The sequence below is a fragment of the Contarinia nasturtii genome, unplaced genomic scaffold, assembly GCF_009176525.2.
Source record: "Contarinia nasturtii isolate CC-2019 unplaced genomic scaffold, AAFC_CNas_1.1 Cnas_scaffold_285, whole genome shotgun sequence".
NCBI lineage: Eukaryota > Metazoa > Arthropoda > Insecta > Diptera > Cecidomyiidae > Contarinia > Contarinia nasturtii.
The window spans coordinates 5,688,746-5,705,360 of NW_022197640.1; the positions used below are offsets into that span (position 1 = coordinate 5,688,746).

The 16,615-nt window shown below is 33.6% G+C and overlaps 1 protein-coding gene across 1 annotated transcript in view; it reads right to left on the bottom strand.

Annotated features, from left to right (window-relative positions):
* LOC116337843 overlaps positions 1-16,615 on the bottom strand; it is a 73,397-nt gene that overhangs the window by 28,781 nt on the left and 28,001 nt on the right. Inside the window, exon 6 of the mRNA XM_031762774.1 lies at positions 41-1,332. Within this exon, the coding sequence (XP_031618634.1) occupies positions 41-1,332 (1,292 nt within the window). The remainder of the gene's footprint in view (positions 1-40; positions 1,333-16,615) is intronic.

Genomic DNA, 16,615 nt, shown 5'->3' on the forward strand with positions numbered 1-16,615 from the left:
GAAAAACATTTATTGCAGACAGAGAGAAAGAAATGTGTACCTGAACGAGCTCCGCTATCGCATGAATTCAGTCGTTTGCTGATTGAATTTTGATGTGCACGGAAACCGGCTAGACTGCCCGAAGATGAGGATGAATCTTGTTTTGGCACGTGTCCATGACGTGAACGTGATACCGGTCGTTCAATCACTTCCGACCGTAACGAATATGTTGAACGAGCGCGTGTCTTACGCGTTGAAGATTCAATGTATTCTTTTGGCTCCAAATATTGTTGATACACATTCATCGATGGTTCGCGGTTATTTGCTCTCGTCTTATCCGGTCTTTCCGGTAGATAATTCGTTGAAACGCTTGTTAAGCTCGGAAATGCATTTTCTTTTTCAATTTTTGCCTCTTCTTTTGTTGGACTTAGAAAGTCATAATCAAAACTTTTCGAAAATGTGTGATCGTATTCGTATGGTTTTCGTGTATCATATTCAAAGCTTCGTGAAAAAACCATTCCTTTAGCGGTGCTTGGGTCTTGGCCACCATTTGTTGATGCCAATTTCGATGTTTGGCGAATTGTTTTGCTGTCTTGAAATGCTGGCGGCGGTGAAATGATTGGCGTTATCGGTGGCGGTGATTCATTGTCATCATACTGTTTAATTGGCAAAAAACCAGGCCGTTCGCTTAACATTGCCGACAATTGTGGATCAATGGTACATTTTACCTTACGAATTTCACTGCGTGATATAAGCGCCTCCAATTTGCTTGTATTGCTGTTTGATTGTACAAAATTGGTGTTGCTGTATTTTTGAAATGAATTGTTTGTGCCGTTATTTTTGCTGTTGTTGTTGTTGCTGTTGGTGGTGGTGTGGTGGTTAATATTATTGTTATACGGTTCTCGAACCTGTACCCATCCCGATTTATTCAAGTAAATTTCATCGGATTTAATCGGCTTTTGGTAGTGCTGTTGTTTATTTCGTTCGCCAAACAAATACTTTGGCATTTCGTTCGGATTATGATAATGCATTTTCGTCGTTTCAATGTTCGCTTTCTGTGCGGTGGTCACAGTCGTTGTTGTTTCATTCACCAATTGTTCAACCGTATTTTTTTTGGTTGAACTTCGTTCGAGTGTGGCATTCTTTCGATCGCAATGTATCCGTTTCTTGTGTTTGTAGCTCGATGGCAATGTAAAATGTTCGATGATTGGTTTTCGTATACGTCGGTCTACTTTAGCATTAGCTGGTGTATCGGTCGCATTACGTTTCACTATTTGGCCATCATAAATTGTTGTATTGTGTGCGGGTGTCGATTTTGTTATCGTTCTCTTTGGAATCGTATTTATTTTGTCTCTGAAAAAAAATTGGTGGTATTCGTGTTTAAAATTTAATTTGAGGGCTGAATTATGTTTTTTTCTTCTTCACCATTTCGACAATGCGATAATGAAGTTTCAACAAGATCTCTCTAATTGACGACGTGTATGTATAATTTCGTTGGCAAATATTTACTCATTCAAAATGCGACTAATCATCAGCGACCGAAAGCGGCAAAATAATAAGATTGAAATAATTACAAACAGAAACCGTACACATCGTACACAACCATATTCATTTAACGCAATTTGCCTATCGCTTGGAAATTAATCTCCATGAATTTCGACCAAAACAGCCGATTTTTTTTACCCACCATTTTTGAAGCATCAATATTGAAGTGAGATGAGACAAAATGAGATGATTAGAAACAAACAAACAAAAAAAACGAACAATTCCATTTAATGAGACTAATACGAATGAAACTTTTAAGCTGTTTTGCATCGAATGTACATTTTTAAAAAATGAGTGCCGAGCACGTTGATGAACGATGTATGCCTCATAAATTGATTCTACAAATACCTGAAGCAAACGATAGAACTTGGGGAGTTGAACTACAAAATAATACTCATTGTGTCAACCGCCTACTCGTTAAAAGTCATATACAAACTTCGACGAGGATAGCAAAGAGAGAAAAAAAAGATACGTGAAAAAAAAGCATTTTCATGATAAAAAGAAACAACAAACTTTGTGACAAAACACTTAAAGTGCTCACTTTCGCACGCTTTCTCGACGAGTCAGTTTAGGTCCTTTCAATTTTCAACTCATCCATTCCATGCTCTGCATAATTTGATTAGTGCTCGTTTTTTTTTCTTTCACAAAGTAAACAAACATGAACAAGCTACGCACTCGCTTGACAATCACACAACGAAGCACATCCGCAACCAACATTTTTAACAACACATAAACATATACAGCTTAAGCATGTAAGTGCCAAAACGAGAGAGGGCACTAAAACATCGACCATAAGTTAAAGCAATAACATTGCACCATAAATAACAACTCGATCGTGTCAAGATAGCAAAGAAGGAAATTGCATAAAACGCATGTCAAGTGGTCTCCTCTCTCTCTCTCTCTCTCTCTCTCTCTTTCGCTCACATTTAATTGCATGATGATTTGACTTAAATAAAACCTAGAATGTATGTGGTAATTGAATGGTTGACACTCATTCAGCATCACATCGGAATCGGTTGTTTTCACTTCGTCTGGAGATTGCCGTTATCCTTGGCTTAGTTTTCACTTTGCATAAAAATACACATACATCGGCATAAATCGTGTATACATAAAATGATGGCAACTTATTTAGGCAAGTAACGACGCCAAATTTTCTCTCTCTCTCTCTCTCTCTCTCTCTCTCTCTCGTGAACGCCCATCACAGAAAAGAAAAACAACAATGAATACTGAACACATCGCGTGATTTTCAACCATAATGCACAGCAAGTGAAGTAACATCGAAATGGTATGTTTTGATAGCACTTAATTTACTTATTTTCGTTTAGTTTGGCACCAAAAGAAAACGCCAAACACTTTAATAACACACAAACTATTGGATTCTTTCATTTTATTGGTATAAAACAAATGCCGTATTCATTTCCATTCTATTCTGACTGACGTTTACTTTTACATCATATTGGAGGGATAATTTTCTAAATATCTTCTATTTTTATCATAATTTCATGAAGTGCGACATAACGTTTGAATAGAAAAACGTGGCGATAGATAAATGAGAAGTTACTCCGGCCGAGTTTTAAATACAAAAAAAAAAGATTTAAGCAACGGTTGAACAACGTAATTGTATAAATTTTATTGTGCAAGATGATATGAGTTGCCGACTTAGCCATTGAATTGACAACAAAGAATATCGCGGAACTTTCAGCGACATCACATAGTCATCGCACCATCATTTCATACGCACATCGGGCTTGACTACCAAACACCAAATATACACGGGTCAAGTTACCATGTACGGGAAAGATCTGATTTGGTCATTCTAAATATGGTAATGCGGTTGCGACAACCAAATGTTAATGAACAAATAAATATCAGCAAGCGTGAGTTCGTTATATGTTCATTCTCTGGCGGTATGCGCGTATTTGATTCGCCATACAATGTATATTTTCCATTTCATTTGCTTTGAGTTCGTTAGTCTCTCTCTATATATTGGAATGTTTGGCTTGGTTCTTATTTTTGTTCAGATGTTGTTTCATTTTTATTTCGTTCGCTTGCCATTTTAGTACAGATTCAGTTTGACTTGAGCGCCTTGGTAACGTATTTAATGTCAAATAAAAGTAAAAGATAAGGCTGAAACTTTTGATATATTCACCGTTCATTCTTTCGTTCGGTATGCACATCCCCCCGTTGACATAGTGGAAAAATGCTCCCTCATACACAAAAATGGGTAAAAATGCTTCAGTTTTGTTTGAATTAAATTCGCACATTTGAATGAATAAAATATGAAGCATATCATTTTTTCCAGTTTCAAATGATACTTTTTACTGTGGTGGGCCAAAAAAAATTGTTTGATTTGAGGGAATTTTTTTTTTTTGCTTATGTGACAAAGAACTTTGTTGGCGAAGTGGCAATACCAATTTTAACTTTCTATTTGCTGCAAAAGTTTTCTCATTTGCAAAAGACGGTGGAACATTTCCTTTAAAATATCCAACTTTTTATTAATGAAATTAAACATTCTCGAAATTCGTCTAATTAATAAAAAAGGCCGGTTAGAATAACATTAACTTTTAGTAATAAATGCTCAACAGCAATTGTTCTTCTTGTTCTCAACGCAGTTGCTGTTGTTTCGCTAAATTCGAATGATCTACGGCTGCAATTCAGTTACACTCAGCTGACACAATGTATCAATTATTTAAACGTAGTAAGTGTGTTTGACTTGTATACATGAAATGATGCATTCACATGCACTAATGCCCTTGTAATATCTTTCTTTTTGCATCATTCGTTTGCCATTTCGTATCCATAACCGAAAAGGCTGGTTCGATGGCACAATGTGAATGGGTGGATGAAAATAATTATTTTCACATTGAATTTATTTCAACTATGGAATATTATCCATTCGGTGAATAGCATTTCGATTGCAAATAATAGCATGTCATTCATGTCATGCTTAGTTTGGCATTTGTTCATTAATAATCCTCACTTTTCATATGTTTATTTAACGGAATACAATGTGCACATTTGCTGTGCCATATCTCCGAAATTGCAAGCACAACGTTCTGGGAGAGGGAGAGAGAGAGAAAGAATGTATGCAGAGATCCTGAGATACGTAATGTTTGAAATCTGTTGATGACACACAGATACACACATATTTCTCAATATATTACAGTTGGCATTGCCAATAACATAAATTATTAATTCATAAACAAACAATTACGCACGGAAAACAAACATCCAAAACAGTTGCCATGCAATTTATTTAATTACAATGCACCGCATCGCTTTTCGTACACTGAGTAAATGTTTAATATCAGTTGAAAGCGATGTCCACTTAAACCATTTTCAAACGAAGAAAAATTGTTCATTTTGTTCAAGACTTTTCAATACATCATCATCATCATCATATGGATTTAAATTCGTATTGACTTTATATGTCAGCTAATTTATAGTGTTGCAGGGAATAATTCATTTTCAGCTTATTTTTTTTTGAATGAACAACTACATTTGGATATCCAAATATGAATATTAAATGTTTCATTGCTGTTTGCATTGCCGGATTTTTGTTACTCTCTGAGTCTTCTTTCGTCATAATTCGATTTTTTTTATGGAATTTCACTTCAAAAACTCAAGTTATAGATGCATCCATAGTAAAATTACTACAAAATCAAAATTTATCACAGTAAAACATTTTAAAAGCATTTTATCACTTATACAGAGTCACAGATGGTAAAATGAACGATTCTATCAATTGATCCCATACTGGGAGCAACACGATTGAGAGAAAAACTGGGCTTGAAATAGGACTGTCTGGACTTGAAATTTTTTTTGGGCGATGTCATAATTTGACATTTTTGAATAAAAGACGCTTCAAAAACTCAAATTATGGACACGGAAAATAATATGTTCTTCTTCGATTTGTCTGCATCCATAATTTGAAGTAAAAATTCACAAAAAATGTAACATTTTCAAACATTGGACAAAAATATATTCAAACGTTTCAGTCTCAGATAAGAACAAAATTCGACAAGCCTAGTTCCTATACCGAAAGTGTGATGAAATGTTTTCAAAACAAATCGAATCATTCAATTATACTATTTTTGCACATATACATATCTTTGCCTATCAATCTCTCAGTAATTCCAACAATGGTGCATTGAATTAAGCTACTCCAATTATTTACATCAGTATAGTATAAACATTACCCATCTACTTTATTTACGCAAACAACGTACCTCAGTGACTCGCATTGAAGTAGTGGGATTTAATTCAATAACGAAAAAAAGTTTTCGGATCAAGCGGTTTTAACATTATCTACAATCCGCCCGCACTTCGACTGTTTTAATATTTGACCATAAAATAATCCTTATTTATTTGGTGCAATGAAGTTCTTAGTTCTTATCAAGCAGATAGTTCTGTTTGTTTCACTCTATTCTATTCACTTATGCAAAATCATAAAGCTCAAGAGATCATTTTAAGCAAAGCTTTCACTTCCAGTGCTGTTGCCATCATTCATTCATGTCTGAAAATATACAAACTGGATCACATTTGACGTGTTAAAGTTTCAGAAATAGTTTCTTCGAAAAATTACGGATTTTCCTGTTAAATTGGCAACTTGTTTTAGAGGTAAAAAATATTAGCTCAACTCTGGAGCCAGGAATGGAACTAAATCAAAATATGTAAATTTACGTTGAAACCCAAGACTTGTTCTATCGGAAATTGAACAGTATTATGGGGTTGTTTAAATTGATTAAAATATTCAAAGGTACTCAGAATGTACTTAGATGAGATTTTCACCGAAGTGTCCAAGTGTGAAATAGTATTTCAGAGGAACGAAGGATATGTTTTTTTATAAAAAATTATGTATAATTTAATATCAACAAAAATGTTAGCGATACAGAAAATGACGTAAATAAAAACCCTACGCAATACCATCCAATAAAGAAAAGTGCGTTTAAATAAGAGCTGCATTTCAAAATGGTTATTTTATTATGACTCAAAGTTAAAATTCATAGGAATGTGAAATATTCAGTTCATTTTAAACATCTTTTTCATCGTCAGTATTTTCTGTTGGGCCCCTTTTGTGCCAAATGCCATGGCTACGAAGCTATTTCGATGAAAATGCTGAAAAAAATATTATTATTCTTCCATATCGTAGCCAGAACTTTGGAATTCTTTTCAAAAATATCTATGTGCATTCAAAAAAAGAAAGCTAAAGATAAAAAATGCATATTATGTCATTGAAAATTGAAGAGCAATTGAATTTTATGCATTTCATCGTGGGATGTTTGAATCGAGCATTCTTTCTTAACACATTCCTGATTGAATTTTCCCCATTGAAGCTATTGATTTATATTTCTATGGTGCTTATATTTTATTAATGTTGAAGAAAAACGATGAAAGTCATTCATATCATGTGGTTAATAAGTACATTCAATGGAGGGTATGACTCAATTTCAGTCGTTCCCGAACTTAAATAACAATTTCAATTCAAATGATTGATCCAAATAGGCGAAATACAAAAGATCGACACATAGACGAAACAAAAAAAAGAAACAAAAACGCTTGCATATGTTGGCTTGTAATAAATCATTCTAATGGGATCAGACAAAGTGAAAAATAGATACGCAAATCTATGCACCAGTTTAGTGAGCATTTCAATTTGGCCGCAATTCAAGCATCTGTTTACATCTCGTTTTTATCATCTTGGAATAGCAAATAATTGATTACTTATCCAATGTCAAGTGTCTTATATACATGACATGTTTTGAAGTCATCACTCATCCGATGGCCACAGACTCCATTCGAATGAATTTCGATATATCAGCAGCAAATAAATACCAAACATGATTGGCATTGCCAATTGGCCGTCACTGACACTTTCCAAGCGACATCATTTCGCAGCTGAATTTATTTTGCTTTCATTTTGATTGTTGTCTATGGATGTCGCAAGTACAAATCACATCAATGCACTAAGCATTGCCATTCAAATCAACATCAACTTTTTAAGAACTTTTACCAAAGTCCCCAGATACACAGATCATCAGATCATTTCAAATGCCATACATATTTTCGTTTCCAATACACATAATATTGTGCATATACCCCAAATGAAACAATGGTCAATCTATTCTTCTGTAAAAGAAATGAAAACAACCAACAAATACAATCAAATTTCTATTGTATTGTGCATTGAATGGATTCGAATCGATTGAGAAAGAGAGGGAGAGAGGAAGAGAGTGATCGATCGAGAAAACACGATAAAATTTGCATTCAAGAGATTGGCTACGTACTCGTTTCCGTGGCTAATATGATTTGATTATGGAATATAAAGCAATTCAACAAATCGATATTTTATTTGCAACAATTCACAGCAAATTGTCACAACGATACATCCAAATGCACAATAGCAACAACAACCAATTGCACCCGTTGTACTGAATTGATAAACGATTTTTGCTTGCTTAAAAAGTGGATGTGAGATTTTGTGAAGGGAATCAAGCTCTTGAGAAAAATGGATATATTCCTTTTTTTATGGGTGTAAGGGATATTTTGAATCGATGGGAATTAAATCGAATAGCTCATTCGAATACGATTTTAAATGGAATTTCTCGTCAACTGACTTGATTCAGCAGCATGAGTAAAGCAACCAATATAATTTATTCATTGAATACTGCCATTGCAGCGTTGCCATAAAATCGCAGGTGACTCAATCACAAAACCCCATTCCTCTGATGAGGATAATTGTGTTTGCAGCTGCAAACTTTTATCTCGATTTCCGGATGGAAAACACCAAAACAAAAGGTGAACTTTTTATTATATTTTCCATTTCTTTTTTTTTCTTTTTTTTCGCTCCCAATGAGTATGATCCAATAATAACTGTTGGCTGCGGAGGACGACTATAAAAACGTACCACGATGATGACACCCTACGGGAACAATGTAAACTAAATGGAGAATTTAGGAGGATGTTTATGCATAAGAAAATGAATATTTACGAAATATGGTTGTACACCTATTGTACAGTTTCAAGGGTCTACAATCACTCAAAATAAACAGTTACACATAATTTGAAAATTTTGATAATTTTCACCTTTCATTTGTTTTGCCTACATCCTCTTAAAAGAATTTCGTGCACATCTGAAGAAACTATAGTTACACTTATTTATAACCTAGAAACGTGCATCTATTTTTCAAATCTGCAAAATTGCCGTAACAGTTGAGTACGTCCGAATTTCACTGAAAATGACCCTACCAATTTTTTTTTTGTTTGTACACTTCCAAAAAAAACTTTTGTACACCATTTAGTTTACATTGTTTCCATAGAGCGTCACCATCATCGCACCTCCCCGGTTGCCCGCATTTTCATCGTTCATTCCATTAATTTTATATAAAAGAAAAAAGTTTTCGATTTATTTTCAAGTTTTAGGCCGAATTTCATCTTTCAATCTTATTGTCAGGGCCAAAGAAAATATTCACAATAAATGCCCGAAATGCTTACGAAAAATCCAAATTTTATCTTCAAAAACATGTAACATATGAATCTAATTTACTTCAATAACTTTTTTTTCAATTTTCGAATAATGATCACCGATTGACTCCAAAAACTCTCTTCTATGTGAAAACTGGAAAGGTCGACTGGAAATAGCGCGTCAACAAATTAACTAACCTTACTTAGAGCAATTATTCGATCAAATTTATCATTGAATTATACGTATGTTTTGAAAAAAAAAAGAGTTTCATATGCTTTTGCACACCAAGCACTAAAGATTCCTGTAAAAATGTTACAAAATACTTGAAAATTGCGGAATATTTTTTTCCCGGGAAATATGGCCAAAATTGTTAAATAAATATTTTCTGGGGCTCTGCTTATTATATTCACCGACATTATGCAACGCACAGTTGAATATTTAACTTGCGGATATTAATCGACATCTTTTAAATAGTGCCAATTAAAAGATTCATGCCAATGTGAATCATAAATGAATGATTGGTGGCGTTAATATAATTGAATGTCGAATAATATTGGATTTATTCGATTTGACATTTAATATTAACCAGCTACAGAATATTACCGAATATTACCGAAGAAAAATCATAAAATTGATGATTAAATATCGCACGTGTACAACATTCACAATTTTAACGTAGTCACCATGGTCATGAACAAATGCAAAAAAAATGCAGAAACTGCCTTAAAATAAATGATAACCATTCAATCGAAGATTTGTTTTGCATATGAAAACATTCTGCAGCAATGTATTTTTTTACAAATGTTACAATTTGTGGAATTGGCTTGAAGCTGCGAAATGTTTATTTCAAGTTATTTTGGATGGAAAATTTAAAAAAAATAACCGCAAACGGAAAGTCATTTTCACTAAAAATTGCTATGTACATATGAGAATGGCTTATGTTAGCATATTGGTCATGTTAGTCTAACGCGTTGCAATATGACTTTTTTTTCTTTATGGTCATTTCAATTAATTCCACTCTCACTGCCTGCATATGAATGGCAACACTTTTAATTGTGACTTTTTTTAGCTCTCATTGAGCTAATTATATAGCATTTTATCAGCCGTTGCGCGTATGCTGAACGAACGAAACAAAAAAAAAAGAGCTGTTCGTGCAAACATTTACATGATTTTAATTAGACTTGATTAAATTTCTGCATATAAACATAGCATGGAGGAGGAAGGAGAGAGATAGAGAGAGAGAGCGAAAAAATTAGCGAAAATTATACGCGCGCTATAGAAAGTTCTTCTTCCAGTGGAAAACGATTATTTATGCCTTTTCATACATTTAATTCTTCCGGTGCAAAGAAAGTGTTGAGCATAGTCAAAATGAAAACATACATAAGCCGAAACTCATACATGCACACCGCACAAGCACACAAAAGCCATGCATTCGAGTACATTAAGCTTTATTTATTGTTGCCTTTATTGTAAACATCATTGCAAAATGTTGAAGTGAACGTGTCAAATTGTGTGCAGAACATCAATCGAAAATTATGTTGAAGCTCTTGCTCTCTCTCTCTATCTCTCACACACTACCAACTAGATGTATTTTAATTTAATTTTTATCCATGCATGCAATACAAAATTTTTTTTATACTGAGATGTCTTTAGTATTTTACTTTCGGTGTGCAGCAGCTTCATCTTAGAGTCATTTTCAATTTTTTCTGCAATATGTTCATGCGCACTTGCTGCACTCATATTTGCATTTGTGTAATGTATGGCTTCGCTCTAAATGTAAATATGACGAAAAAAGAAATAAAAAGAAGAAGTAAAAGACGACAGCATTCAGAGTTGAGTTTAAATGGAAATATTTTACTTTCGTTTGTTGGCGGTTAAAAGCCAGTTTGAGACGGAGGATGAAAGGAACGATAAGCACTCCGGTTGCTTTATGTACAACTTCAACTCTTTTTCTTTCACTCTGAGCGTGTGTCTCGAAAAATGGCTGAGAAACGGAATCAGCGTTGAATTACTATTTTTTTTTCTAAATAAAATTTGTTCATTCATCACATCACTTCACAACTGCATTTACAATAATAATAGTAACAATCGTGAAATCGTAATGGAAGCGCACAACATGTGCGTCGTCGGCTGAAGATGAGTGATAGCATGATTTACATCATACTTAAAATTGTACGCCACAGGTTTGCTGTTTTCGATATATTTTATTTTTCAACATTTCGATCGTTTTTTCTTTCATTTCTGTTCTCTTTTCTTTTCGGTTTTCATTATCTGCTTTCGTGCGAGATTTTCTCATATGCATTTTACAATTCGCGAGACCATGGTAATTTAAATGGATGCTTTTAAATTTGTCTACCAGCTTACAGCTTATGTATAACTCACACTCTTTCTCCTGCTTTCTCTCTCTCTCTCTCTCTCTCTTTCTCTTTCTCTTGGTCTAACGTGTGCATTGTGAATAGACCTATTCACTAAGATATACGCATAGATCGTTAGCATTGAATTGGATTAAATTGCACAAAGACACGTTGATATGAAGCTAGCAGTAAACCCAATAGATCGGTAATAAGTATGCCGAAGCCAAAGCATTTTTTTTGTTTCACGCATAGAATTTCATCAAATAACTAGAAGTAACACTTTGCGAACTGCAGATGTGCTGCTGTCTAGCAATAAGCGTTTTTTCCATATAAACACGCTGTTATCTTATTTCACAACCATTTTTATTTGTACGTGTTCTTATGGAGCTGAACCTGTTAATGTTAGATGACAACACTTCTGCCGTTTCAATTTCATGTTCGCACTCTTTGAATTTCACATTTCAAAATGATATTGTCATGTTGATTAGAAGTTCTAATTTAGAACGGTTTCACATAATATAACTTCATCTATTTGTAATATTCAGTGAAATGAGTTTTTATTAGTCGGTGGGGTCTTTCTCGTACATATTTTCATTGCTTTTGATTAAATCACAAAATACAATACAATCCTGTCATCAATATTTGTACACTTTTGTCTGTTGTTTGTTGGGCGAATGACGAACGACGTAAAAAAAAATTCATAAAAATTCTAAAGACATTAAATTTACATAAACATACGTCGAAAATCGCATTCAGTATGAACTTTTGGTGAAAAAAAACGAACATACATATCAACATTGATCTCCAAACAGAAAGAAACACGAAAAAGTCAATATTATTTCATAGTCTGTGCATCGTTCGACAAACGAAATGCGCCGTAGAAATAAAAAAAAGGTCGAACAATCCGGTGGCATTTTACCCGTTTCTCACATATCTCACGTCATTTACCGTCATAAATTCAGATTTGTCTTATTTTTTTTTTAATTTTCGGCAAAAAAAATCAGAAATTGGTCGCAGTATTTATGCGACCGTGTGCGAAATATTACATAAAATGTCATTGCATTAAAACATTACCCAATTTACATGTTGGCATATTTAACGTATACAATTCGATAAAATTACACATGAATGCAACGTTTCGGGGAAAAAAGTCTACCATGTTCAGGTGTAAAAACAAAATAAAAATATATGAAGAATGACGGCGAAGACGCAACAGGAAGTAATAAGCATACGGTTTTCCTCGTGTTACATATCAAGGTTAACAGATTGTTACACACGTCTTATGATGGCGAAAAATCCTCTCTTAGCCATGCGATTCGTTTGCAGTAATAAGATATGGTTTATTTTGTTCGCTTCATCGTTCCGTTTTTTTTCTCGCTGAAATAGAAGAAGCAGTGTGTTTTCATTGAAATGAATGTTGATACGCACATAAAATACAAAAAAAAAATGAGATCGTACCGTATGCATTGGAGTGGAAAACAGCACACAAAGTCAAAGTATTAACCATTATTTATCGTGAATTTTTTTTATGAATGGAATGGACCGCATTTGATTTAAAATGTACTTATGTATATGTGAGAGAGCTCCGCGTATTAGTGTGGTTCATAAAAAAAGCGAATCGTTTGAATTTTTTATTCAATGAAATTGTCATGTTCGAGATTTACCACTTTCGCGTAGGTTTAAGCGAATTTGCGTTCGACGAGCTCATTAAAAATGCATTGCATGAGACATAGATCGCATCACAAATATAAAATATCTGACGAACTGGTCGCGAATAGATACTTGAATATCTATCAGTTGGTTCGGTTAAATGCCATAAAATTGCTGATGGAACCAGACGAATAAATTGGGTTGGCACAAGCAATCACAACTTCTGATTCAGAATAAATGAAATCAAATCGAGCCGAGAAATAAAAAACAGAGATATGAGATGGGGAACGAGCATGTGGGCCCATCAAAAAAAAAAAAAAATAGATACATTAAATGCTAAATGATGATTAAATATTTAAATTGGTGGCGTTTGTATGACAGGTGCATAAGCGTGTGTATTTACGCGAATTATTCGGTGGCTGCTTTATAAATTCACTGACCATTCTTTTACGGCAATTACGAAATGTTTGAGTTAATTTTGACCATTTTCCATGAACCAGTTTGTGCTTTTCTTTTGCATCACTAACTCCGGCTCCATTGCATGTCTTTTTTTTCTCTATTTTTTTTCGATTGAATTCGTTTTCTCTATATGCGCTTCATTTATTTGTTTATCGAAAGAGAATGTGATGGTCTATATGGTACTGTTACGAGTGTGCATTCATATTTATTTGTATACCGATGTGAATTTTATCAGATCGCAAAATTCATTTGAGCCCCGCATCACAAAATTATTTGTGGGGACAGTGCGCTTGGGAAAAAAACAACTTAATTAAAAAAAATTTACGTGCACATTATTATATAAACATTAGTTGAAATATCGCTAATTAGAGAGTATATATCTACGACCATGATCTACCTCAATATTTGTCACAAAATAGGCCAATTAATTTGCTTTTGAGTTTTCGGATTTTTTTAAATATATATATTTTTTTTAAACAAAAAAAATTCATCTTTCCATATCTCGATTGAAATGTGTTTTGCTGATTATTGTGTTCACATTATCTTCATCTCGCGTATCGTAATTAAGCAGTTCGGTTGTGCTGGTTAGTTCGTATTTTTTTTTTCTATTTGAAACAAAAAATCTTTAATCTGTCATACGTTTGCAAAGCATGGAGGTTGTGTCGCGATCGCTGACTTTAACAACAAAATCACGCGATTTTCTGATAAAATCGTATAATAAAAAGAGCGACATAAACAATTTCCGAAGACAAATGGAGCGCATTCACATTTCTGATATTCATTGGTTCGGTCATCATCATTATCACTTTTTTGAAATCTCTGTACGCTTATTTCCAAATGTGCCATTCATTTTGAAACTGGAAAAATGATTCAAAACACACCATTACATTCTTGTCAAAATTGATAGAGGAACGCATTACACACGCACACAATTCAACATAAAAAATAGCAGAGATTTAATGGTGGAAGGCGACACAATTGAAGGAAAAATGAAACATCTTTTCATGAACACGCATACATGAACACACACACATGCACACACAATTCAAATGACACTTTACACAAATCGCAAAAAGCAATTTTCTTCCATCATCATTTTTTCAGCTCATTGTACATATTTTGTTTTGTGTATTTCTACGACGGAAAAATATGTGTCAGAATTTTGAAACATACGACTAACTTTTCGGAAACGTTATTCATATACACAAAGGCACATTTTTATTATAAATTTTGTTGTATGCTTTTCGTTTCTTGCTTTAGAAGACAAACTGATAAGAAATTGACCATGGATATATATGATTTGAGGGCTTTAGTTTTTGTTTGTGAAATCAGTCAAAATTGAATGGCATCTAAAATTCAACTTGAACATGTAACTTAAGAGAAACCAAATTGACACTTTATAATGACATAAAATCAATTCGACAGATGACGGCGCTGATAATCAGAAGAAAAAAAATCATATTAGCTAATCTTGGAACACTGTTACAGAATCAAAACCATCACCATTTAACCGTCAGAATCAATTCCATAGTTAATTACCAGTAATCAATATCGACAATTGTTTCTTCTTAAATCTAAAAAAAAAATCATTGCTCTACATTTTATATGCAGTTTTCTGAAACTTGAGCTATGTCACACGCAATAAGTTCGTTTTTCGTTGTGACATCTTTTCAGCTATCAAAGATAAAAAAAAATCAGTATGACGCAATAAATACGACTACAACTTATCTAAAGTTTTATCACAATAAATCTATTTTTGGCATTTTCCGTTTCACAGAAAAGATGGCAACAAAGTTGATATTCTTGACGTTTGCTGACCTGACTGTCATCGTTGCGGTTGACTTCTATCAAAAGACAAAAAATGCGCAAACAAAAAAAAACATCGCATACCAACAACCTCAAATGGAATCTGAATAATGTACACAAACAAATCCATTTGAATTTCTAATTTAGTTACAATTTTGTGCGTTCGTGTTATGAAATCATGTCATGAAAAGTGAAAAATATGCGTATAAAGGTGGGCGCGAATACTCAAGATGACACGAAAAATTGAAACATATGATACACTCACATGCCGCACATCTGGATGTGCTGATTTTTATTATATACGCGTGTACATCGTCTAATGTTGAAATAGGCTCAATCTCAACATTGTATGGAATTGGTACTTTCTTTTTTTTCTCCCCCGTCAACCGAATTTGTCGCAAGAAAGCGCCGAATATAGTCCGCTTGATGTTTTATTCTATTTTTAGCTAGGTTTTGCTACATAAGCTATCAACAAGGTAAAATTCACTTTGTTACATCTTATTTGCTTCAGTCAAGCTTAATTTCAGTAGTTTTATATAAACGGAGCTAATATGGTCGTTTGAAATGTATGTTTTTCACGCAAAAACCAAGTGAAGAATTTGAATCAATTATTTTTCTGGCAATGTAAATAGATCTGATATAAATGGTTACGATTGTCTTCAGATTATAAATCATTTTAGTGTTGATTCAAAAAATTCATTTGTTTAGAATCTATTCGTTGTTTCATTTGAATTCAACAAACCTTCGATCCGTATGGATGTGCTCTGGATTCTACTCAATCATACAAGTTGTATGATATAACGGAAAATGTTTCCAATAAATAAACATATACACCCACAAAAGGTAAAAGTAAACAAAACCGTGCCGGTCAACTCAATAAACATATCATATCAGTGGATTATTTTGTATTTTGTTTAAATTGAGAATTGGATACAAATTGAATAGCAAATTTGAACAGGATATTCATTTCATGAGTACATGTTGGATATAGTAACATTCCAGTTTGGAATTTGCCGAGTTCAAAGCATTAGCAGAATACTGTGAATTCCATGTAATGCATTTAATTTTATTTTAAATTCTCTTCATTAAATATATCTCAGTCGATGCTCACGTGAGCAGCAGAAACAAGGACGAAAGCAATTTTCTTTATGGATTTTTGAGAGTTAGAGAATATGCGAGAAAAAAGAGAACCAGACGCATATAAATAGAGAGAACAACACATTTTCAGTTGCTGCAGTGAATAGGCGAAATGCTCATTCGAAGGTGTATCATGTTGCATGCAGTGAGAAACTAAACTTAATTCAGCTTCTACCAAAATGGACGGAAAAGGGAGCAATTGCTTTAAAAGTAAAAAAAA